General features: G+C 42.4%; 1 protein-coding gene across 4 annotated transcripts in view; it reads left to right on the top strand.

Moving 5' to 3' along the window:
• Efcab5 (EF-hand calcium binding domain 5) overlaps nucleotides 1-24,685 on the top strand; it is a 116,343-nt gene that overhangs the window by 49,857 nt on the left and 41,801 nt on the right. For all 4 annotated transcript variants that reach the window (NM_001417684.1, XM_063269522.1, XM_063269521.1 and 1 more), the window contains 6 exons: nucleotides 4,111-4,266; nucleotides 16,729-16,828; nucleotides 18,821-19,915; nucleotides 20,731-20,808; nucleotides 20,901-20,993; nucleotides 22,813-23,027. In NM_001417684.1, the coding sequence (NP_001404613.1) occupies nucleotides 4,111-4,266; nucleotides 16,729-16,828; nucleotides 18,821-19,915; nucleotides 20,731-20,808; nucleotides 20,901-20,993; nucleotides 22,813-23,027 (1,737 nt within the window). The remainder of the gene's footprint in view (nucleotides 1-4,110; nucleotides 4,267-16,728; nucleotides 16,829-18,820; nucleotides 19,916-20,730; nucleotides 20,809-20,900; nucleotides 20,994-22,812; nucleotides 23,028-24,685) is intronic.

Raw genomic sequence — 24,685 nt, 5'->3', positions numbered from 1 at the left:
GTAAGTTTGGGCTTCAAATAACCTGAGACTCATTCTTGAATTAAATAATGATCGTAAGGATAGTTATATACATCAATACTGTGCAAGAGGATTCTGATATTTTCAATTCTTCACCTTGAGAAACTGTCCATCCCATGGCCAGGAATAAGAAGGGTCTTGCCTCTACTTGTATTCTCTTCTTTGAGTCTTGTTCTCTTCTTAGTGGGATTTTACTCTGGGATGATCCCTTTCTTAGGGCTGCTTAATATCAATCATATAAGTCTGAGGCCTTCAAATTGAGGTGGCACTTAAGTTTAAAGAGAAAGCTTCACAAACTGCACCCAAAGACTATACCTCTCCTTAGATATGTTCTCCTAAGTCCTTCCTAAGTATTATTTTACATCCCAAAAGCTTTCTAGTCTCTCTTCTTTTACTTGTGTCCCCTGAGTTATTGTATGATAAAACAGAAGAAAGGAGACTGTGTATCTTTGGTTACCAGTAACAGTATGCTGTGAAAATACACGAGGAAACCTTAGAGCAAGGTGAGAGAATTCCATGCCAGAGAAATGAGAAGGAATAGGTGGGCAAGCTTCTACATCAACATACTCTTTTTCTGTAAGAAATACATACAGTCACCTGTAGTACTCTGCTATCATTACTGTGACAAAGTACCACAGATTCAGTAGATTAAATAACACAAGGTTTATTTCCTATAATTTCGTATACTGAAAATCCGAGACAACTGTCACAAGGTTGGTTCATGCTGATGATTGACCTCCATGGTTTATAGATGACTAGTTATCCCTGGGATGACCCATCTCCTTAGTCTGTAGATGACTATTTTCCCCTGTGTCTTTTCCTTCTAACTGGGAGTGTCCAAATTTCTTCTTCATATAAGGACAGTAGTCCTGCTTGATTAGGGATTATATCTAAAGATCCCATTTTAATTAAAAAAAACCCTATCTCCAAATATAGTTATATTCTGAGATACTAAGGATTTGGTCTTCAACAAGAATTTGGGGGGAATACAACCCAGTCGATGACATTACCTCTTATATTTCCCTAATATGGGGCAACATTGTATGTTTTAGTGGTATGGTTTGATTATTACTGGGTAATAAATGAGGCCTTTGATGAATTCACTTGCTAGATAGACTTTTGATAAATCAGAAGGGTCTTACCGCACAGCTAAATGTGTAACTAGCAATGACTGCCTTTTCATGCCTGGCATTTGGGATCAAACCCACGTCCTTGTACGAGTTGAACGAATTTTCTGCCGCTGAGCTATATCCCCAACCCTCAATAATTGTTCTTGTTTAAATGCTCTCTCCAAAACTGGAAAGCTAGTTCTGACCAAAGTCTATACAAACACACCACTTTCTTCAGTGCTAGATTACCAGCAGCACATTCTGTACAAGAAGATTCTCCTTTATAAACTACCAAGGCTTACAAATACAATTGGAAGTTAATGTCTTAGTGAGACAGTTTCTAAACATGGCTTTCTTCCCACAGTGCTTGCACCAATTACTCCATGAGCCCTCCGTTGTCTCTGCAATTGAACACACACACACTCAACCACCCAACTCTTCACAGCAGCTGCCAATGTGATATTTGCCTTGTTTTCAACATCAAATCAGAATAGAAAAGCTCAGCGGTTTGTTTTGTTTTTTGTTTGGTATACCTGGCTCAGAGAGGTGGCTTGACTAAAGGCAATTCAAATGTTAAACGGCCTTGAAGCTGTTAAAGTGAAGGCCATTGCCAGTGGTGGCATTGCCTTTAATCCCAGCACTCAGAAGGCAGAGGCAGGCAGATCTCTGAGTTGGAGGTGAGCCTGGTCTATAGAGTGAGTTTCAAGACAGCCAGGGATACACAGAAACCTTGACAAAAAAAAAAAATGAAGTAAATAAATAAATACCATGGAGATCATTAAGTCTTAAATAGTGTGAAGATTTATTTTGATTCATTCTTTGCAAGAATATAAAAACACAAATGCTCTCATGTAATTTTGCTTTTCTTCTGTTCTTAAAGGCACGATCAATTCTCTGTAATTGTTCTATTTAGAGTCGAATTTGTAGTTAAGTGGATGACTGTTAATCTTTACATTATATAACTGACACATATCACAATTAGAATATGCTCACTCAGAAAACCCATAGGTCATAAATCCAGAGTGTTGAAATTTCAGAGAAAGGTTTAATTCTTGATTCAGTAGAAACCCCACAGCAAAAAAAATTCACATGGCTTTATCATTAATTCCCAAAAGCTAAATAAAATATAGAGTGATATTTCTATCATGAACCAATATTTTTTCAATATAAAGGATTGATCCATAATATAAAATTTGAATTATGTAATAATTTTACAATATGAGTAATTTAGAAAAATGCCTACTAATGAAGCAAAAAGTCGTTAGTGCTAAAGGATAAAATCTTAGGATACTGAACTAATTAGGACCAATTTCCTCACATCATCCAGCTCAGTGGCTCTCAAACTTTAGCAATATCCCCTCTAGAGCTTGTTAAAACACAGATGGATCTCAACCCCCAGGGTTTCTGATGCAGTGAGTCAGGGGCAGAGCTCCAAACTGTACTCCCAACACATTCTCAGGCAATGCTGTTGGTGTATGGACCACACTGAAAATCACTGATCTCATTCGGCTCTCTTAAGTATATATTTTTTGTCAATTGAAGGACTGCCTTATTCTATAAGGAAAATGCTATTCACCGATTTCTTAACCATCTGAAGAGTAAACAAGAAAAGTGACTATAAAGTTATGACACGGAATACCCAGACTCTGTGCATACTGTGTGTACATTCCTGGGACCTCACCATGTCTCTCTGAGATAGCCACTACCTTGACACCCATTTCGCAAGTAAAATAGCAGGGAAACTAAGCTCAGAACCTAGATAAAAATTTAACCCTTTATGCTGCTCTACCTCTCTGGGCATTAAATAAGAACTTCACTGTGCTCTTTGACCCACCAGGAATAGTAACTGATGACTAAGGTTGTATCTCAGTTGGTAGAATGGCTGCCTACCATGCCCCAGCATAGCATAATCCAGGCATGGCAGGACATAGCAACTGTAATCCCAGCAGTCAGGAAGAGAAGGAAAGAGGTTCAGAAGTTTAAGACCACTCTTGTCCTCATTGGAGTCTGAGGTCAGGCTGGAGATAAGACTTTGCCTCCAAACACATGAGCAACCTTTTTTGCAAGTTGAATAATAGTTTATAATATATTCACATAAATATTCTACTAATATATCTTTTTTAAAAGTTAATGTGTATCCGTGCTGGTGTCTCCGTCTGTGTGACTACATACACACGCGTGTGTGGGTTCCCTCAGATGTCAGAAGAGGGTATCAGAGTCCTTGGAACTGGAGATGCTGGCATTTATGAGCCGTCTGATGTGGCTGCTAGGGTTTGAACTCCAGTCCTCATGACTAAGCAGTGAATGCAGGTGACCGCTGAGCCATCTCTCCAGCTCCAAACATATCTTTTACATACTACACTCTAAATGTGCCTGGATGATTTTAAAGATGATTCGCAACCATCTGTAACTCCAGTTCTAGGGGATCTGATGCCCTCTTCTGACCCCCAAGGGCATCAGGCATCCAGCATCCATGTGGTACATAGACACACATGAAGGCAAAATATTTACACTCGTAAGATAAAAATAAATTGGAAAGAAAGAAACTTAAACGTGCCCATGAACATGCAAAACAACATGTTCTATTAAAACAAATTACTAGCCTTCAGTAGCAAATTGCAAAAATGGGACTTTCTTCATGACCATGTTAATTATGTAATAATTACAAGGACTAGAAATCAACTTGGTGGAACTGAATGTGAAATGTGCATGATCCAAGGGCCTCAGGGACAGACCAGAACATCCAGATTGTTTCTCTCTGCGCTCTCTTTCAGTCTAATTCCATGGTGTCTCTTCAGGCAGTAGGGAAGGAACTAAGGCGAGCCCACTGTGTGGCACTCACGTGAAAGCACTTTGATGAGCGAATGATGTGGAAACATCTTATAGATGATATCACTCATACACGTGTGGACTGAAAACCATTGGGGAGGTCAAAATAAAGAGGCTGGTTCTAAGTCATCATTTACCCTGCCTTCCTCTGCAGTACATTTCTTCATACATTATGGACTTGAAAAGCGAAGTGTTTGAGGAATTCCTTAAGCACCTGTGCCACTGTGCAGAAGAGTTCCGGGAGATCATAACGACTGACATGCGGAGGCAGATGTTTGCTGAACTCTTCCTATACTGCGACAGTGGGAAGGTAGGAGAGACACCATGAACTCCCTCTGCTTCTCACAGTTTGGTGTGAGGGACCAGCTTTGATTTGGTGCTTGTGGTGACATTTTAAATTTCTAATATATTGAGTTTGATGAGTGACCTACTGACCACTATCTACTATTTGATAGTGAAAATGATTGCTAAGGAGGAAAAGAAATACAGAAGAGTACAAGCTACACTTTTAAACTCTGATTCACCAGCCACTTTCTCAAATAGCGAGAAAGTTTTCTAGAAAACTTTGCACCTTTCTTATTATGGAACGGGCCCACCCTGTGCACACCTTGAGTGACGTTGCTTTTCAGCATTTTTGACTTGTTGTAGGTCTATGTCTTGTGTGTGCCAGTGCCACCAGAGGCCAGAGAGGGCTTAGTGCTTGGCGCTGGAGTGGTGGGCATCTGTCACTCTACCTGTGTGCTGGGATCTGAACTTTGGTTCTCATGGTTGAGCAACCGGTGAACTTAACCGGCCTCTTATGCTAGATCTTAAAAACAGAACATCATGTTCAAAAGTATATCTAAGAATGAGGTTTGGAAGAGAGTTGTGAGCCAGGATATCAAATGGGCCTGCCACAGTAGATATAGATTTAACTGAAATACGTTTAATAAGACTTCTGTTTGTTTATTTGTACCCCATGCTCTGTAAGTGACTTTTTAATGCAATACTAGACATCTCCAAACATTCTCCTGTCCACTGGTCACCATCCCCCTCTTCTACACTAAGAGTTGTAACAGAATGTCATGTTATAAAAAGCAGCGGTGACTCAAAGCTAAGTGGATGCCTGCTGTAGTGTTAGCAGGTCCAGCCTCTCTGTGTATCCCCTGATCTACAGCTCCTCTAGACATCCTCCCCCACAGCCTTCACATCAAGAAAAGAGTAACTGGAGCCTGTCTCTGTTATTTTGTTCTCTTACCAAACCTTAGATATATACTGTTGGCATTGACCTTATATCTTACAGATTAAAAACAAAATGCCAAGGACAGTTCCGAGCACCTTCTCACACCAAGAGCCAGCTGTGGTGTAAGAACACAAGTGCCTTTTTATTGAGTTCATTCATTTTAAAGCTTTATTTCATCTTATGTGTATGTGTCTTTTGGCCCGCATGTGCACATGCCCACTTTCATGTGTGCAGTGCTGGTGTAGGCCAGAAGAGGGCACTGGAATTTCTCCAATTGGAGTTACAGGAAGTTGTGAGCCCCCATATGGGTGCTAGGAACTGAACCCAAGTCCTCTACAAGAGTAGCAAGTGTTCTGTGGCAGTTTGAAAGAGACATTCAAATCTGGGCATTTCGATAGTTGATTCCAGCTGGTGGTGCTGTTTGGGGAGGTTTAGGAGGTGCAGCCTTGCTGCAGGAAGTATGTATTGGGCAAGCTTTGAGATGAAAAAGCCTCACCTTGTCCCTGTTTGATCTCTCAGAGTCATGGGTGGCTGAGGTGTCAACTCTCAGCTTCGTGAACTCTCAGCGTAAACTACCTCATGCCAGGTGTCTCACCTACCACCTGCAACCATGCTGTCCACAGCATCATGGACTCTAACTCTCTAGAGCATAAGCCGAAATAAACCAAGTCGCTTCATCCTGGTGTTTTAGCACAGCAGTAGAAATGTCACTAATACATGCTCTTAACCCCTGAGCCATCTCTCCAGCCTTCTACTTCTCATTTTAAAATGTTAATATGTACAACTTTTTCAGCTTCAAGGTGTCCAGACACCAAAGGCTGCCTCATGTAAACCACTAACACCTTGAGAAACTATTGTATGAACAGGATGCAATTTGATAATTAAAGTGAACAAAAGCAGCGGACAGAACTCAGAGATGTGCGGTGGCACACCTTTAATCCCAGCACTCAGGAGGCCAAGGCAGGCAGATCTCTGAGTGCAGGGCCAGCCTGGGCTACAGAGCATGTTCCAGGACAACCAGGGCTACACAAAGGGCTACTCTGTCGTGAAAAAGCCAAGCATGGTGGCACGTGCTTGCATGTGTGCATGTGCTTGCATGTGTGCAGTACTAGAGGAGTTGGGCAAGTTGCACAGGTGGATCCTGGGGTGCTCTGGTCAGGGAGCGAGTCTACTCAGAGAGTTCCAGGCCAGTTGCAAAAGACTAGCTTGTCCTCTGGCCTCCACAGGTATGCATGTGTGCCTGCAGACAAAAAGAGAAATAAGAGGGAGAGTCAGAGATAGCTACAGATTGGGGTTTGAAATATAACCAAGTATTTCTCCTGAGAGTAGTCATGAAAGAGATGCTATGTGATGCAGTGAGTGTCTTTTGTGATGTATTCCTAATAAAGGAGCCAATCACTTTTCTTAGGGCACATGTAATAATTTATGTGTCTGTGATGGATGTGTGTAAGTACCCATGCACACTCCTTGGTGAATATGTGGAGGTCAGAGGGGAACGTACAGAAGTCATCTCTCTCCCCTTCTACCACGTGGGTCCCAGGGACTAAGCTCAGGTTGGTAGCCTTGGTCACAAGTGCCTTAAAGTATTGAGACATTTTGCTGGCCATAGTTTGCTGTTTGCTTGCTATAGTGTTTATTTGTTTGTTTGTTTTTGTTTTTCAAGACTGGTTTCTTGTATATCCCTGGATGTCCTGGAACTCACTATGTAGACCAGGCTGACCTTGAACTCAGAAACCCACCTGCCTCCTTAAATGTAGGATTAAAGGCATGTGCCAACATATTCAGTTTTATAGACCCTTTAAAGAACATATATGATACCAGGCATGACCAAAATTTAAAAATCTATCTATCTATCTATCTATCTATCTATCTATCTATCTATCTATCATCTACACACACACACACACACACACACACACACACACACACACACACATATATCCTGGCATTTGCTATACAGCCATGCATGGCAGAATTTGAACTTGTGATCCTCCCAGCCCCACCTCCTGTGTGCTGAGGCTGCAGGTATGGATCACCATAAGCAGCTGAGAAAAAAAGGAACCTCAAAAATGAATTGGCACATTGCAATCTGGTTTCTCAAATCCCGGCTAATTTAACTTAAACCAGGAGTAAAGTCTTTGAAATCCACAATGCCTATTTGTCTTTTTCTGAGCTGTGCCTCTTTGACAGAACTTGCTGGTGATTCTGCATCATGATTTTTATTTCCAGGTAAAATGCCTAGAAGGCAACTACTGTATGTTGGCCTATTAATTTAACAGCAACTCTGGTGCCACAGTCAACATGATGGGATAATATTTGAATGAATGAGTAGAAGTTTGCTTGTTTTTTCCCCCCATCATTAAATAGTCATGTGGTGATCTTGGAAGGAAGGTAGAATCTAGAATACAAAAGTCCACTGAAATTCTGAGTGAATATTTTTTTTCAGCAGTAGCTGAAACAAACGTTTAAGAAAGCCTGGGTTTCTTAGCCAGACTAACCAGAAGCAACAGAGAGAGTATCCAAATTAACAAAATCAAAAATCAGGGAGACATAACAACTAAGTGTCTTAGTTAGGGTTTTATTGCTGTGCATAGACACCATGACCGATGTAAGTTTTATAAAGGGCAACATTTAATTGGGGCTGGCTTACAGGTTCAGAGGTACAGTCCAGTATCATCAAGGCGGGAACATGGCAGCATCCAGGCAGGCATGGTGCAGGAGGAACTGAGTTCTACATCTTCACCCGAAGGAAGCCAGACTGAGCATCCCCAGGCAGCTAGGAGGAGGGTCTCCAAGCCCACCCCCAAGGTGACACACTTCCTCCAACAAGGTCACACCTTCTAATAGTGCCACACCCTGGGCTAAGCATATGCAAACTATCACACTGAGGACATTCAAAAAATCATCAGATCCTACTACAAAAGCCTATATTCAACAAAAATGAAAAATCTGGATGAAATGGACAATTTTCAAGACAAATACCAGGTACCAAAGTTAAATCAGGATCAGATAAACCATCTAAACAATCCCATAATTCCACTACTGTGGTGGACTAAGGTGGAAAACAGTGGTGGACAGTAGTGGACAGTGGTGGACAACAGTAGTGGACAGTAGTGGACAGTAGTAGACAGTGGTGGACAGTGGTGGACAGTGCTGGACAGTGGTGGACAGTAGTGTACAGTGGTGGACAACAGTAGTGGACAGTGGTGGACAGTAGTGGACAACAATGGTGGACAGTAGTGGATAGTAGTGGACAGTAGTGGACAACAATGGTGGATAGTAGTGGACCATGGTGGACAGTAGTGAACAGTAGTGGACAGTGGTGGACAGTAGTGGACACTGGTGGACAGTAGTGGATAGTAGTGGACAGTAGTGGACAACAATGATGGATAGTAGTGGACCATGGCGGGCAGTAGTGGACAGTAGTGGACAGTGGTGGACAGTAGTGGAGGACAGTGGTGGACAATGGTGGAGAGTGGTGGACAACAGTGGTGGACAGTGGACATTGGTGGACAGTGGTGGACAGTGGTGGACAACAGTTGTGGGCAGTAATGGACAGTGGTAGACAGTGGTGGAAATAGAAGCAATTATTAAAAGTCTCCCAACCAAAGGACCTAAAACCATCCAATGAAAAAAAGATAGCATTTTCAACAAATGGTGCTGGTTCAACTGGAGGTCAGCATGTAGAAGAATGCAAACCAAACCATTCTCATCACCCTGTACAAAGCTTAAGTCCAAGCGGATCAAGGACCTCCACATAAAACCCAATACATTGAAACTAATAGAAGAGAAAGTGGGGAAGAGTCTTGATCACATGGGCACTGGGGAAAATTTCCTGAACAAAACACCAAAGGCTTATGTTCTAAGATCAAGAATCGACAAATGGGACTTCATAAAACTGTAAAGCTTCTGTAAGGCAAAGAGAACACTGTCATTAGAACAAAATGGCAACCAACAGATTAGGAAAAGATCTTTACCAATCCTACAACTGATAGAGGGCTAGTATCCAAAATATACAAAGAACTCAAGAGGTTAGACTCCAGAGAGCCAAATAACCCTATTAAAAATGGGGTACAGAACTAAACAAAGGATTCTCAGCTGAGGAATATCAAATGGCTGAGAAGTCCCTAAAAAAATACTCAACATCCTTAGTCATCAGGGAAATGCAAATCAAAACAACCCTGAGATTCCACCTCACACCAGTCAGAATGGCTAAGATCAAAAACTCAGTTGACAACCAATGCTGGCGAGGATATAGAGAAAGAGGAACACTCCTCCATTGTTGGTGGGATTGCAAACTGGTACAACCACTCTGGAAATCAGTCTGGAGATCCTTCAGAAAATTGGACACTGTACTACCTGAGGACCCAGCTATACCTCTCCTGGGCATATTTCCAAATGATGCTCCAATATATAACAAAGACATCTGCACCATTAGGTTCATAGTAGCCTTATTTATATCAGCCAGAAGCTGGAAAGAACCCAAATGCCCTTCAACAGAGGAATGGATACAGAAAATGTGGTACACCTACACAATGGAGTACTACTCAGCTATCAAAAACAATGACTTAATGAAATTCATAGGCAAATGGATTGAACTAGAAAATATTATCCTGAGTGAGGTAACCCAATCACAGAAAAACACACATGGTATACACTCACTGATAAGTGAATATTATCCCCAAAGCTCGAGTTACCCAAGATACAATCCACAGACCACAGGAAGCTCATAAAGAAGGATGACCAAAGTGCGTATGCTTCACTCCTTCTTAAAAGGGGGAACAAAAATATTCATAGAAGGGGATATAAAGGCAAAGTTTGGAGCAAAGACTGAAGGAATGGCCATTCAGAGCCTGCCCCACCTGGGTATACAGCCCATTTATATACAGCCACCAAACTAGATAATATTGATGAAGCCAAGAAATGCATGCTGACAGGAGCCTTCCATAGCTGTCTCCTGAGAGGTTCTGCCAGGGCATGTCAAATACAGAGGCAATTGCTAGCAGCAAACCCTTGAACTGAGAATGGGATCCCTGTTGTAGGAGTTAGAGAAAGGACTGAAGGAGCTGAAGGGGCTTGCAACCCCATAAGAACAACAATACCAACCAACCAGAGTTCTCAGGGACTAAACCACTACCCCAAAACTACACATGGACAGACCCATGGCTCCAGCTGCATATGTAGCAGAGGATGGCCTTGTTGGGCACCAATGGGAAGAGAAGCCCTTGGTCCTGCCAAGGCTGAACCCCCCAGTGCAGGGGAATGTCAGGGGGAGTTGGAAGGGGGTGTGGTTGGGGACGGGGAACAACAGAAGGGGAGGGGGATAAGATAAGGGATTTACGGCTGGGAAACCAGGAAAGGGAATGACATTTGAAATGTAAATAAAAAATGTCCAAGTTTTTTTAAAAAAAAAAGAAAAGAAAAGAAAAAAAGCCTGGGTTTTAAGATAAAAATACTGGGTTCTTGAGAAAAACTAGAGAATCATAGAGCAAGGAAGAATAAATAATAGTGTCAAAACCAGCATCAAAGCAGTTTGTCTTAGAAGGAAACTGGAGCCAGCTGGTGGAAGCTTAGAGGTGGTCTGGGCCTTTAAGACCATTCCTTGGCTCTAAGCAGAGGTGGAAGCTAAAGGTTACACTGTAAATATTTGGAAAGTCCAAGTAGGCGGCAAGATGGGGGCATTTAAAGACTGCAGAAGGTGGGCTTTCCAGCCCTTTCCTTTCACCCCGACAGCCAATGATCAACATTCCTAAATATGCATTGTGAAGGGGTCACTATGCAGAGATGTTCTGGTAATAGCTCTAGAAAGACATCCAGGGTTGTGTCAGGAACCAAAGACATGGAAAGTAAAACCCACAACAAAGCTGCCAAGTGAGTAAGCGGTGTGATGTCCTCATACCATAGCCAGCAAGCATCACGACTGGCACCAACAGGCTGTGCCCCTTCCTAATGGCAGGACACCATATAACCCCCAACGAAAAATGGACAAAGAACACAAACGTTCCTAGTGAGAGTTAGTAGCTGTTGTGTCTTTGTAAAACAATCTAGATATATCTATTTAAATAAATAAACATCACACACACACACACACACACACACACACACACACACACACACATCAAATGATTGAGCCATTCCAGAATTTTTTAACCTATAAAAATAACAGCCTTGGGGGTTGGGGATTTAGCTTAGTGGTAGAGCGCTTGCCTAGGAAGCGCAAGGCCCTGGGTTCAGTCCCCAGCTCTGAAAAAAAGAACCAAAAAATAAATAAATAAATAACAGCCTTATCGAATAAAACTCTATGCAGTAAGAAGCTTCTTGTAGCACTATTTGCGGTGGATACGGAGACATATTGAGGGAATGCTTATCTGGACAGGAAATGCTTTCAAAATGATAATATATTGGCTGTGGCGGTTGAATGAAAAGCAGTGATCACAGGCAGGCTTCTAGAAAGACCCAGATTCTCATTTCAGGTCACTGTCAGAAAACCTAAATCTGCTGAACTGTAAGATTGGAAATCTAATCCTCAAATTCCCTGACTGCAGAACCCTGCCCGACGTTGTCCAGTGCATTTTTCCGGACATCCCAGAAGAGCTATATGATTCTGTCTGGGAAATCACTGGGAGTACGTGGGAGGAAACAGCAAACACCCTGGAATAAAAACAAAGTTGAGAGCTCCAGAAAGCAGGGTCCTCAATCGCACAGACAAGCATCTGGGGATGAACCAGCATAGAGTACTACGCAGAGAAGCAAGATGAGAGCCCTGGCTAAGGAAAGAAGCCAGCTGATCCATGGCTAAGAAAAGAAGCCAGCTGATCCATAGCATCTGACCAAATAGTCTGGACCTGCTCTGGAAAGAAGTTTAGACAAGGCAGAGGGAGGGAGGGATGCTCTGGGGAGAAACTCTTTTCGGAAACTTAGAAGACAACGAGGAACCACAGATCTCTGGGAATGGAAATGATAGCACTACCAGCCAAGCACCCCATCTCTCTTTGGAAGAAAAAAGCTTGAGAAAACCACTCTGTTGAACATAAAAAAGCTAAACTAGGCATGGTGGTGTATGCCTTTAATTCCAGCACTCAGGAGGTATAGACCATGGATCTATGTGAGTTTGAGGCCAGCCTGGTCTACATGGTAAGTTCGAGGACAGCCGGGGGTACATAGAGAGACTATGTCTCAAAACAAGCAGACAGCAGCAGCAGCAACAAAGAAAGGAAGCCTTTAGGAAGAGAATGGAAGTGAAGATTACGATTGTTGAGATCTAAAACTTGGTTCCTAGGCAGAAGCAGCTATTCCAACTTCCTATTAAGAAGAGTATGCTATTAACAAGTTACAATGAGACTCTGAATTCTTGATCTTTGATTGATATATATATATATATGTACATATATATATATATAAAACACCTTTAAAGGGGTCTTTTCTAAGATCCCTATTTAATTGAAGTTATTCACATTAGAAACATAGCATATAATATCAAGTAGAGCATAGTGAGAGAAAAAAACTATATATCCCAGCCCCTGCTCTGCTGACTTGGGAATAGAGATCTTCCAACTGGTAGACAGACGCTAAAATCCACCGTGCCTTCTACTAGGTTTGTGTTTTGGTCAACCATGTTCCAAAGAGAATTTATAAAGATTGAAATATTTATAAAATTAAAGATACATGAAATTATTTTTTCTTACATGAGATTACAATAAATTAGACAGTGTATACGAAAACTGGAAGAGGCTTGGCTTGGGATATGGCTCAGTTAATAAAGTGCAGGCTTAACATGACTAGTCTGTCCTCAGCAGCACATAAAACCAAGGCTGCTGGCACAAGCTTGTAACCCCAGTATCCGGGAGGTAGAAGCAGAAGGATCAGGAGTTCAGCCTCATTTTCATGTGCACAGAAGGGCAAGGCCAGCCTAGAGTCCATACGGTTCTATCTTTAAAAAATAGAGAAAAGAGAAAAATAAAAAAAAGAAGTAGCGTGAAGATTAGCAGTAGAGCTGTCCAGTCTGACACAGAGGGAGGGAGGGGAGAGGATGAGGAGCAGTGGTGCCTGCCTTTGATCCCAGTGCCTGGGAGGCAGGGGCGGGTGGGTCTCTGTGAGATAGAGGCCAGCCTGCTCTACAGGGCAAGTTCCAAAACCAGAGAAACCCTGTCTGCAAAAAACCAAATCCAAACCAAACCAAAACAGAAGTAAAATGCATGGCAACCGTAGCAAAAATGGTGGGTAGAAGACCAGGCAAGCAGTCTTGCCAAAGCCACGAAGTTGTAATAGTATTTCAAGGTAGACTGTTAACAAATCAGAGACGCATACTATAAACCCTAGAGCCATTACAAAAAGAGGCACAGCACTCGAGATGCGCATACATGTGATATGCACATGCAGATACAGTTAGAGAAAAGGAGACCATGAATTTGAAAGAGCGGGAGGTTTGTGGAAAGAGTTGGAGGGAGGAAAAGAAGGGGAGGAAATGGTGTAGTTATACAACAATCTGGAAAACCATAAAAAAATAAAAATAAAAAAGAAGGTAGGAAAAGAACAAATGAGACAAATGAGAAGACAAGTGGAAAGATGACAGATTTAAAGTAACCATAGTAACCACATCAACTACACTTTCTAACAAAAGCATGGCGGGGAGGGGGGCTGTTTGGAAATTAGAAAAAGACTAGTGGGAGGTGGGAGGAAGGCCAAGAGAGGATAATAGGAAGCAAATAAGATAAAAAAATATATCTTATTAATGTATTAAAATGTCATGGCAAAGGCTCTCTTTTTGTATAATTAATATATGCAAATAAAAGGGACACGTTTATAGGTCTAAGCAGTCCAATCAAAAGATATTGTCTAGTTAGATAAAAAAAAATGCAAGAACTAAAAAGAAAAAAACAGAAAAGACAAATCAGAAAAAAGCAGATTAGCAAATGAAAATGCAAGAACTCGTATGAAGACACCAGTTCTTCTTAAAAATGGAAGACTAGGGGTTGTGGATTTAGCTCGGTAGTAGAGTACTAGCCTAGCAAGCACAAGGCCCTGGGTTCGGTCCCCAGCTCCGAAAAAAAGAATAAAAAAAAAAATGGAAGACTAGAAGACATACCATGGAAGTTGGTTGGCTCTAAGATGGACCACCAAACAGCCTACAGCTTCACCACCATGACATCTTCGTGCTATGTAGAACCCCAGTACTATGGCAGTTGACAGTCACTAGGACAGGACCAGAAAGAGCCACAAAAGGAGAAGAGAAGGGGTGTCTGGCTCCCAGGAAAACTGCGGCCTTTGCTCAGAAAATTCTGACAGGCAAAGTCCTCTCCTATCTCTTCCACCACTTTCTTTGCCCTGTATTTGTGAATTCCTGACAACCAGAAGTTGAGAAGTTGATCTGAGACTGTGTCTCTCATGCCTGTTCTTTTCTTTCTTTTTGTCTTTCCATACTGTCAGAATTTATTGAATAACAATAAATTCACAAGGCATGAAAGTTTCAGCAACAGCAATTTAACAGATGTTTCTGCTTTCCTTGACAGCCCTGGCTGGGGCAAACACAAGGTTATTTATTCCTATCCTAACAGTTAAGGTTAATTCTCATGCCACACATTACACAACACAGAGTAAACACATGTACACAGGCACGTGAACACACATGCACGGACGCTTGCATGCACATATGAACACATGTATGTTACAGGAGAAACTACAAGGGGTTAAAGAAGTAAAGAATTTCAAAAAGGCCTGAGAATCCAGAGCTGGGAAACTGATCAAATTCTAAAGGAGTCTATGGAAATGAGATACAGAACCAGCTCAAAGTTTCCAGAGAAGCTCTGTGACTGCTGTTTTAGTCAGGCTGCCGTTCAGAGTTGGACAGGAAGATGAGGAGTGAGCTGATGAAAAGACCGCAGGCCTTCATCTTCAGGGACTAGGCTAAGCGGAAACCCCTAAGGAAGTCAAATGCCAGAGGACAGGCTGGTGGGAGCTGTGGTTATTTCCGTCTGTTTGCATCCCAGAACTAGGAAGAGTTTCCTTTACTGCTCGGTTGCTATTAGGTCATTATTAATTCCGTAGTTCCAAAGAGAATGAGGAAAGACCCAGTTTACAAGCAAAACATATTCCATTTGTTTACTTTAGAAAAACGTATCTAGATGCACGCAGGATGTGTGCATAAGATTATTCACTGAAGCAGTTTTTCTCAAAATACTAGAAACAACCTAATTTCTACTAATAAAAGAATTCTAAGAAATTACAACATTTTTATGTTATACTATGTAGCAGTTAAAATGAATAAAGTAAACTTTTTCTTTTAAGATTGACTTAGTTTTTGTCTGTTATGTAAAAGCACCGCATGCATGTCTTGTGCCTACAGATACAAGAAGAGGAAGTGGGATCCCCAGGAATTGGAGCTGTAGATGGTCATAAACTGCCACATGGGTGCAGGGAACTGAACCTCAGTCCTCTGCAAAAGCAGCAAGGGATTTTAACTGCTTGGCCATTTCTCCAGCTCCTAAAGTGAATAAAAAATATTTCTTTATCCGCACAAATTAGACCCCAGCGTTGAGTAAACCCAAGCATTTTGGAAGGTGGACATGATAGCATACACCTGTAGTCCCAGAACTTGGAAAGCCAAAGCAAGAGAATATCGAGTTCCAGGCTAGCCTGGGCTACTTACCAAGTCTCAGGCCATACTGGGCTACATAGCAAGATCTTGCCTCAACTCCCTTCTGAAACCACAATTTCAAAAGGCAACTTAAACAATGATACATATATTTTATCAGTCTAATACAGTTTTGTGCATGCTTTTTATGTGTACGTGCATGCTCATGTATACACGCACATGCATGTGCATGCATGCACATGTAGAGGTCAAAGGATAGCCTTGGGTGTTGTTCTTTTCTTAATATTTGAAATAGAATCTCCCATTGGCCTGGAATTTCCCAAGTCTACTAGACTGGATGGCCAGAGCACCCCAGGGGCCCACCTGTCTCTACCTTCCCAGTGCAGGGATTACAAGGACTCACCACCACACCCAGCTTTTTTATGTGGGTTCTGCAAACTGAACGTAGGTCCTTGTGCTTGTCAGGCAAATACTTTTCACCAACTGAGCCATCTCCCAACCCCTGTATGTACTTTCAACAACTGTTATTTCCAGCTCCTAAGCTCACAGGCGGTGGTAGCTTTGCCATTTCTCGTTTATGTTTCTCCGTAATTAAAATGTTCTCAGAATAACATATGAAAGGACAAGTCAGGAGCAGTTAACTGTATGTGACATGTGCAGGTCATATTACATAAGAACTGAGTGCTCTGTGCATTGAGCAAACAAGTCATGTCAGTCCCAGTGACTAATTTTTAAATATCCACGAAGCCCGAGGCATCGTGACAGGTAACAAAATGAGAGAATTAAGTATAAGCCTACAGGCAAGGGGCAGCTTCTTGATTTTGATGCTGAGGCTTTTATTTTCATAACGATGAGAGAGGTGGTGGTGGTCACAATGATAGACTATTCGGGAAGTCACGATCTAGCATCATGAAGATTTTAAATGTGCCACAGCTACTGATTGCAAACTTTCTGTGTAGGTGATGGCCTTGGATCGGCAGAGGACACTGGCCTTGCTGGAAGCGTTCTTTGATAAAACCTCTTCCACCACTAGGAGTTTACTCCGAAACCCAAGGCAATGTGAGTGTCGCTCAGAGGGAGGAATGTACTGAGGCTGAAACTTGGTGTTGTAGTGCAGTGACAGAGCGCAGTGGAATCATTTTACCCCCGAGGGATCCCAAGCATCTCCCGGTGTCATGGTAGCCATAGCTTATCTATTTGTTCCTATTCCCACAAACTGCGGTCTTCCTCACAACCAGATGGATGTTCACCAGAGTGCAGTTGTCAAACCCGTGTCCTATCAGAACTCAACTGGAACAGCGTTTAAATTTGTTTCAGTGAAGGAAGGTGGTAATCTGAGTGCTTCAACAACTAAGTTAAGAATGGCTCTTCCGTTTATAATTGCATTTTAGAATTCTAAGGTTTCTACAGAAGGTAAGTCCTTTGCCGAAGCAGCTTTATTTGCATGCTTTTACGGTGGAATACACATCTAGATCTACCCGTTGAAATATTCTTTCATATGTCTGTCAATAAATATGACTGCAGAGTTGCTGGTTTTTCCTTTTCCACGTTTCCTTATTTATTATGGATGAGAGAGTGCCGTGACAGTCCCGTGGGCGTTAGAAGACAGCCTGCAAGTTCTCTCCTTCCACCACGTGGGTCCTCCCTCTGCCCTAGCAGTTCCTTTACCCGTGGCATCCTCCAGCCCTGTTTTTATTTCTTAAAGAGGATGTCTTTTAATGGCTGGTTTGTCCTATTTCTGTATATAGACGCATTGCGTGGAGACTTAAGAACCTGTGGGTGCCGTACTGAAAGCCGTAGGGGCCACGGGGTTAAAGCTTCTTACTAAATATTCTGAGAAGAATGAGGACAGGCATGGGTGCCAGCATTTTGTGAATTTTATCTGAGCGGGATTGCTTTTTCAGACAGAGTCTCGTGGTGTTCGTTCTGAGAGCTCTCACTCTCCCTGCCTCACCTGAATGCCAGCATCCTGGGCCAGGGTGGTCATACCCAACATATTTTGTTGCTTTTAAACAGTGGAGTCTTAGTGACCACTATCCAGTCTTTCCTTAAAGTCCTTCCTTCTTCCGTCCACCTCCCCTTGTCTCTCCCTCCCTCCCTCTCCTTCTTCTATACTAGAAACTGGACTTATACTAAGCACACAGTCTAACCCCAAACTGCACACTTAACTTTTGCATAAAATTCTGAAGCATGCGACCTCCTAAGTCCTGGAAGAATGCGTTAGGAATAAAAAAATTGAAGGAAAAGGAAGGGATGGAAAGCGAACCGAGTGAACGATAGCCATCGATAAGGCTAGCCTTTGTAAAATGGAGAATTTTACATGTATTCTTGTTTGAGTGTGAGTGTGGTGTGGGGGAGGGGAGGTGCATGCATGCCACACAGAACATGTGGAAGTCAGAGGGCAGCTCTGTGGAACTGATTTTCCTCTTCTACCTCTACGTGGGCTCTACGGATCAAACTGAGGTCATCCGTGTTGTGCAGCAAGCACAACTCTCCAGCCTGTATTGTAGATGTTTTAAAGTATATTTGAGATGAAAAGACAGTTCCAATCCCCATATCTATACTGTGCTTATGGTGAGGAAAGGGGCCACAACGGTAAGGGATGAATTTCATTTGTTTTTAGCAATCCAAGCAACAGTCCAAATAACAAAAGAAGAGATAAGTTTGTTTTGTAAAACACACCTTCCAGAAAAAGTGGATAATGAGTTTAGGGTAGTGAGAATTCTTATGTATTTTATGTTCCCCTATGTATCTAGTTGCAGCAAAAGGACCTGATATTCTGTTTGTTTTGTCGTTGCTTAAGACAAGATCTCTTTACATATGGAACTTGCTATGTTGTCCAGTCTTGATTCAAACTCACAGAGATCTGCCTCGTACTACCTCCTGGGTGCTGGGGTTGAGGGCATATGTCACTACATCCAGCTCTGATGTTTATTTTTAAAGCTTATGTAATAATCACTGCCCTCAATGCCCTTCTTATACCAGTTCTATAATTCTGATTCTGTGCTGTAAGATCAATTATTAAGATAAATCCTTTGTTGTCTGCATTAGGGCCATTTGTCGAATTTGAGGAGATAGAGTTGACTGAGTTCTGGGGAGACATGGATATTAAAAAGCACATTTATGAAAACTTTGATGAACTGCTCTTAAAGATGAATATGTTAGCTGCTGAAAAACTTTCAGGCAAACTCACAGAAGACAAAGATAAAAATCTCTCACAACCGCAGGAAGAGATCAGTACGGACCAAGAGCTTTCACCAGAGTTAGCAACGGAGCCAGGAACTGCCACACAAGAAACCGCCAAACAGAAAACCCACAGGGCGTCACTTAAAGAACAAGGACAGGGCATAGGACTTCGAAAACCATCTACTTCAAGACAAAGACTAAGCAGAGGGTCAGTGGCAGAGCAAGGATCCCGCAGAGGCTCTGTAGTGAACCAAACACAGCAGAGAGGGTCGGTGGCACAGCAAGGATCCCGCAGAAGCTCTGGAGTGAACCAAACACAGCAGAGAGGGTCGGTGGCAGAGCAAGGATCCCGCAGAAGCTCTGGAGTGAACGAAACGCAGCAGAGAGAGACCGTGGCAGAGCAAGGATCCCGCAGAATTTCAACCGCAGAACAAGAGCCACAAACAGAGCAAGACCCAAACAGAGATTCAGTGCCAGAACAAGAACCGCCCAGAGGATCAGTCACAGAGGAAGGATCACAGAGAGGGTCAATTTCAGAACCTGGGCAACGCAGAAAGTCATTTGTAGGTGACTCTAGTACTTCTTTAGAAGCAGAGTCGCGCAGGGGATCAGTGATAGATCAAGGACAGCGCAGAGCATCCGGAGGGCAGCGCAAAGGGTCAGGAGGACGCAAAATGTCAGTTTCGGAAAATGGACCATATCAAGAGTCCATAAAAGAGGAGCCCCTCGGTGAGTCAGAACATGGACCACAAATAGACACCATTCAAGAACAGGATGCAGACTCGGCTCCACAATTAGAAGAAGGTGGCACCTTAGAAGAAAGTAAAACCTTAGAATCCAATATAGTGAAATCTCAAGAAAAAAAGCCTTCGCTGCTCACGCATGAAAAACAAGTCCCCATGGATTCCGAACAGCAGCGTGAGGAAGTTCCCACATCCAGCAAAAAGGAACGTCCACCAGGTAGCCCCCAAAAAGCCCGCCTTTCAGTTAGTTATTTAGTTCTATAAAATCATCTGTTTTATAGAGTTTTGAAATAATTTTATAAAATTTTCTGTTTTCTGGTGTGGATGTTAAAAAGCCTTTTGTAAAGTACTCATTTAAGTTAGGATCTCTGCTGGCTATCTTGTCATAGAAACCAAAGGCCTGTTTTGCTGTTCAATACTCAAGTCTAGACATTGAACCCTCAATTAAATGAAAACCAGAATGCTTATTATTAATTTTTCCTAGAGTTTCATTTGTATCAAAAGTCCATTAATAAGAAATCTAGCAATGTTTTAACTGGGGGGGGGGGTGTTTGTTTTTATTTGCTTTTATTTGTTTTGCTTTTATTTATTTGTTTGTTTATTTTTGTCTTGTTTTTTGAGGCAAGGTTTCTCTGTGTAGCCCTGGCTGTCCTGGAACTTGTTCTGTAGACCAGACTGTTCTTTTTTTTTTTTTTTTTTTTTTTTTCTTTTTTCCGGAGCTGAGGACCGAACCCAGGGCCTTGTGCTTGCTAGGCAAGCGCTTTACCACTGAGCTAAATCTCCAACCCCCCAGGCTGTTCTTGAACTCAGAGATCACCTGCCTCTGCCTCCTGAATATTGGGATTAAAGGCACGCGTGTGTCTTTGTACCACAGTGCATGTGTGGAGGTCAAAGGAAAACTTTCAGGAATCAGTTTTTTGCCATCTAGCATGGAAATCCTTTGGATTAAATTCAGATCATTGGGTTTGACAGCAAGCACTTCACCCACCATGTCATAGCACCAGCCCTCTCATTTTCTTGTGTTTCCCTTAGGAACTTCAAAAAAGGATTCTCAGAAAGACAAAGCCTGTGAACCAAAGCCCCAACACATCGAAGGGAAGAAATGGTTAGGTAACTCCACTTGACCTTCCTTTACTGAGGGAAGGCCTGGTTAAAGTGAAGCAAAGTGAAATGGGCTGTGTTGTATCATGTGTCTTTCACAGGAGAATTTTTGATGAGCGACTGGAAGATGAAGTACATCAAATCTGAAGATGAGGAACAGGCCAAATTAATCTGCGACGACTCCAGATTTACAGGTACAGGTTAATAAACAGGCTAGGAAAGGCTGGTGACAGTCTAATACACGACTTCTGTTTACCACTGCACTTCCTGAAGATCGTGTTAAACTAAAATACACCGAAATCCTTACTTACACTGTCCTTTTAGTGGTAGTGTGGTGGTGACATGTACTCCTGGTGGTGGACTACCATTGTCGAATGCTCTCAGAGCATTTCAGATTTACACTTCTGGCAGTGCTCTACTTTAACCACTGCGTTGCCCTAACATGGCTTTAGGCATGAGCCAAACATATGGAAGGACACAGATATTAGGTATTAGAACTCAATAAGGGGCTGGAGAGATGGCTCAGTGGTTAAGAGCACTGACTGCTCTTCCAGAGGTCCTGAGTTCAATTCCCAGCAACCACATGTTGGCTCACAACCATCTGTAACGGGATCTGATGCCCTCTTTGGGTGTGTCTGAAGACAGCTACAGTGTATTCATATAAATAAAATCCTTAAATTAAAAAAAAAAGAAGTGCAATTAATCATAGTTTAAAGCAAGATTATTTTCTCTCTGCAATCTTTTCTCATTTAAGCCTGAATGAAATAGTAAACTTGGTTTTCAATCTAATTGATTAATCAGTGTTTGTTCCTGTGATTTATGCATGTGTGTGCATGTGGCTGCTTACACCCATGCATTATAGTGGAAACAAGAGGTTGGTGGTATATCTTCTGCTATAGATACCTTATCATTTGTAGATGGGCCCTTTCCCAGAGTCTGGAGCTCACCATTTCAGCGTTACCCCAGGAGCTGCCTGTCTACATCCCAGAGCACTGGGATTTAAGCACTTTACCCAGTTTTTACATGGCTGCTAGGAGTCTAAACCCAGCCCCTCAAGGTTGCTCAGCAAGCACTTTACCCACTGAGTCATTTTCCAAAAGCCAAAATAATGCTTTCTGTCCTTGAAATATTTTAGTGAACACGTGTAATGTTTGTCAAGTTCCTATGACTGGCAAGATCATGTTCTTCATCTCTGTCAATTGGTTTTGACAACATTTTTAAAATCTCATGAGAAATGATGGTTTCTGAGTTCATCAGATCCCTCATAGGAGGCACAGGAGCACAAGTGATTGAATCTATGAATGAATCAGGAAAAATCAGACAGATGGCATGAGCTTCAGGACAAATACATTAGCCAATGACCTTAGGAAGAGGAGTTGATGTGTAGCATTTACTAAAGCATTTAACTGCTTAGTCTGGATATTACTGCTTTATACACAGCAGCTCCAACAGAGAGCATGCTCTCTCAGCCACATCCTCTTGATTTGGGGCAGTTCCCTTCACATTGTCTCAAAAAATGACCACAAGAGAGAGCATCCATGTACGTGTTACATGCTACTAATTCAGCAATCAGAATACAAACCAAAAACTACCCTGGTGGTTCTCAAAACAGGGCTGAGGCTGGCTAGCTCTCACTGGCCTAGAGTAGGTTGCATTGTTGTTATATACGAATTCTTGGCCAAATCTTACATCATCCATCTAAGGAGCAAGGGTGGGAAGGCTCAGTGCCATTTTGCTCCCCCTCTAAACTGGCATTGGAAGAGAATTGTTCCCTCGGCGAAAACTATAGTTGCTGTCGTCATAGAGAGAACATGGATTCCCGAGAGGCAAAACCAGTGGATGTCAGAGCCAGGTTTTAGCTCTGTGGTTGTGCTCTTGTTTAGAATATGCAAAACCTTGTGTTTGGTCACCCAAAAAAAGTGATGGGTATCTCCCATAACGAGTACTTACTTTTCCCCTAAGATTTGAGAGAAGCAATTACTTTACTGCCTGGTGTATCTTCCTGCTTCACAGACTTACATGCAACTATTAGGAGTTTTCAGACTTACAAGGGAATCAAAGGGAGGAGTGCTTTCGATGGAGTCTCCCTGGATCTGCTGCAGTTCGTACAGCTCCTGGAGACATTTGTTGGTGAAGACACCTCCTTAAGTGTCAGCCAGAGCCTCGTCTCCTTTTTTCAGAAGAACTTTTCTGAAACAAAGCAAGAGAAAATTAAAGCCTTAGAACAGGTGGGTAACATTTACCAATGCAACAATAGGTCACTATTATCTGTAAGTTCCCAACCTCGGTTCTTCCCAGTGTGCTGTCCCTTTAGAAATGTACAACCAAGCTGAGATGTGGTGACACATGCCTTTAATCCTAGCACTTGGGAGGCAGAGGCAGGCAGATCTCTGTGAGTTTGAGGGCAGCCTGATCTCCAGAGGGAGTTCCAGGTCAGAGAGGGCTATGCAGAGAAACCCTGTCCCAAAAACAAACAAAAGCAACCCAGCATAGCCATTAAATAAAACATTGATTGGTAAGCCAGACTCCAGAGAACTCATTTTCCTAATGACAGGCTTGCTTCTGGCAAGAGATGGCCCATGGTACAGGTTTGTTCTGTCCTTTGAAGCCGGAGGTGCAGAGGTGTGGAGGTGTGGAGGCCTGAAGGTGTGTATGTGTGTGTATGTGTGTGTGTGTGTGTGTGTGTGTGTGTGTGTGTGTATGTGTGTGCACGCACTGTCTGCCTTGTGGGAGCATGTTCGGATGCATTTACTTAGGGATGTGTTTTTATTCATGGGCCCCCAGTGGCGCATGTCCCCTAAACACTGACTGCTTTCTTGAGTGATAAATAAGTGTGCACGCACTATCTTATATGAGCAACTTACTCTGTCGTGGGAAATGCAGGGACTAGTTTCACCATGTTTATTCAGGTGCTCACTGTCCTGATGAGTCATCTCAGCCTAAGTCCAGGCTTCATGTCCCCTTGGCCTCCTCAAATGCAGTCTCCTTCCCTTAATCAAAAAGTACTTGTTTACTTGTGTCTGTGTGTATGTGTGTGTGTGTGTGTGTGTGTGTGTGTTGTGCTGGGGATCAAACCGAAGGTTTCGCATGCTCTGGGCAAGGGCTTGACCACTGAGCTATACCTCTAGCCCTTGGTTTTAGACACTGAATCTTGCTACGTATGTAGCCCAGTTAGCCTTGGATTCATAATCCTTCTGCTTTAGCCTCCTGGGTGCTGGGACTGTAGATATGTGCCACCATGGCTGGTATATTCACTATTTTTATAATTAAATCAAGCTCTTTAGTAGTTCAATCATTGTCCATTATCTAATCACTAAAATTATTTAGTGATAGTTCTAAAAAAAAATCTGTTAAAAATGAAAGTTAGGTTAAGTAAATGTTAAATGTAAACATTTTTCTTTTAAAAAAGATTTTATTTTAAATTGTGCGCACATATGTGTGTAAGTCTATGTCTGTGCACATGGATGTAGGTATCTATGGAGGCCAGAGGCTTTGGATCCCCTGCAGCTACATTTACAGGCAGTTGTGAGCCGCCAGATGTGAGACTCTAACTTGGATCTTCCGGAATGATAGCCAGATGTACTTGTAACTGCTGGGCTGCCTCTCTGGCCTCACAGTATCTTTTTTTAACACACCTTTGTTGTTGTTGTTATTCGAACACTGTCATTTATTCATTCCTTTTTATTATAAAACATATTCCCTTAAGAGTTTTGAATAATCAGGAAGGGAGTGGAAAGAAGTGGTCAAACATCTTTAAAGCGCACATTACCCTTTCCAATCTGAAGGGCTTTGGTCTTGCACAGAGAATCCCTGGATGTTGTTGTTTAAGAAGTGAAATAGAAGTGGCAAGTGAAGGCGTTCAAATCAGTCTCTATGGTTCCCTCTA

This window comes from Rattus norvegicus, chromosome 10 (genome assembly GCF_036323735.1).
Source record: "Rattus norvegicus strain BN/NHsdMcwi chromosome 10, GRCr8, whole genome shotgun sequence".
Classification (NCBI taxonomy): Eukaryota; Metazoa; Chordata; class Mammalia; order Rodentia; family Muridae; genus Rattus; species Rattus norvegicus.
This window is presented reverse-complemented; position numbering and strand designations above follow the sequence as displayed.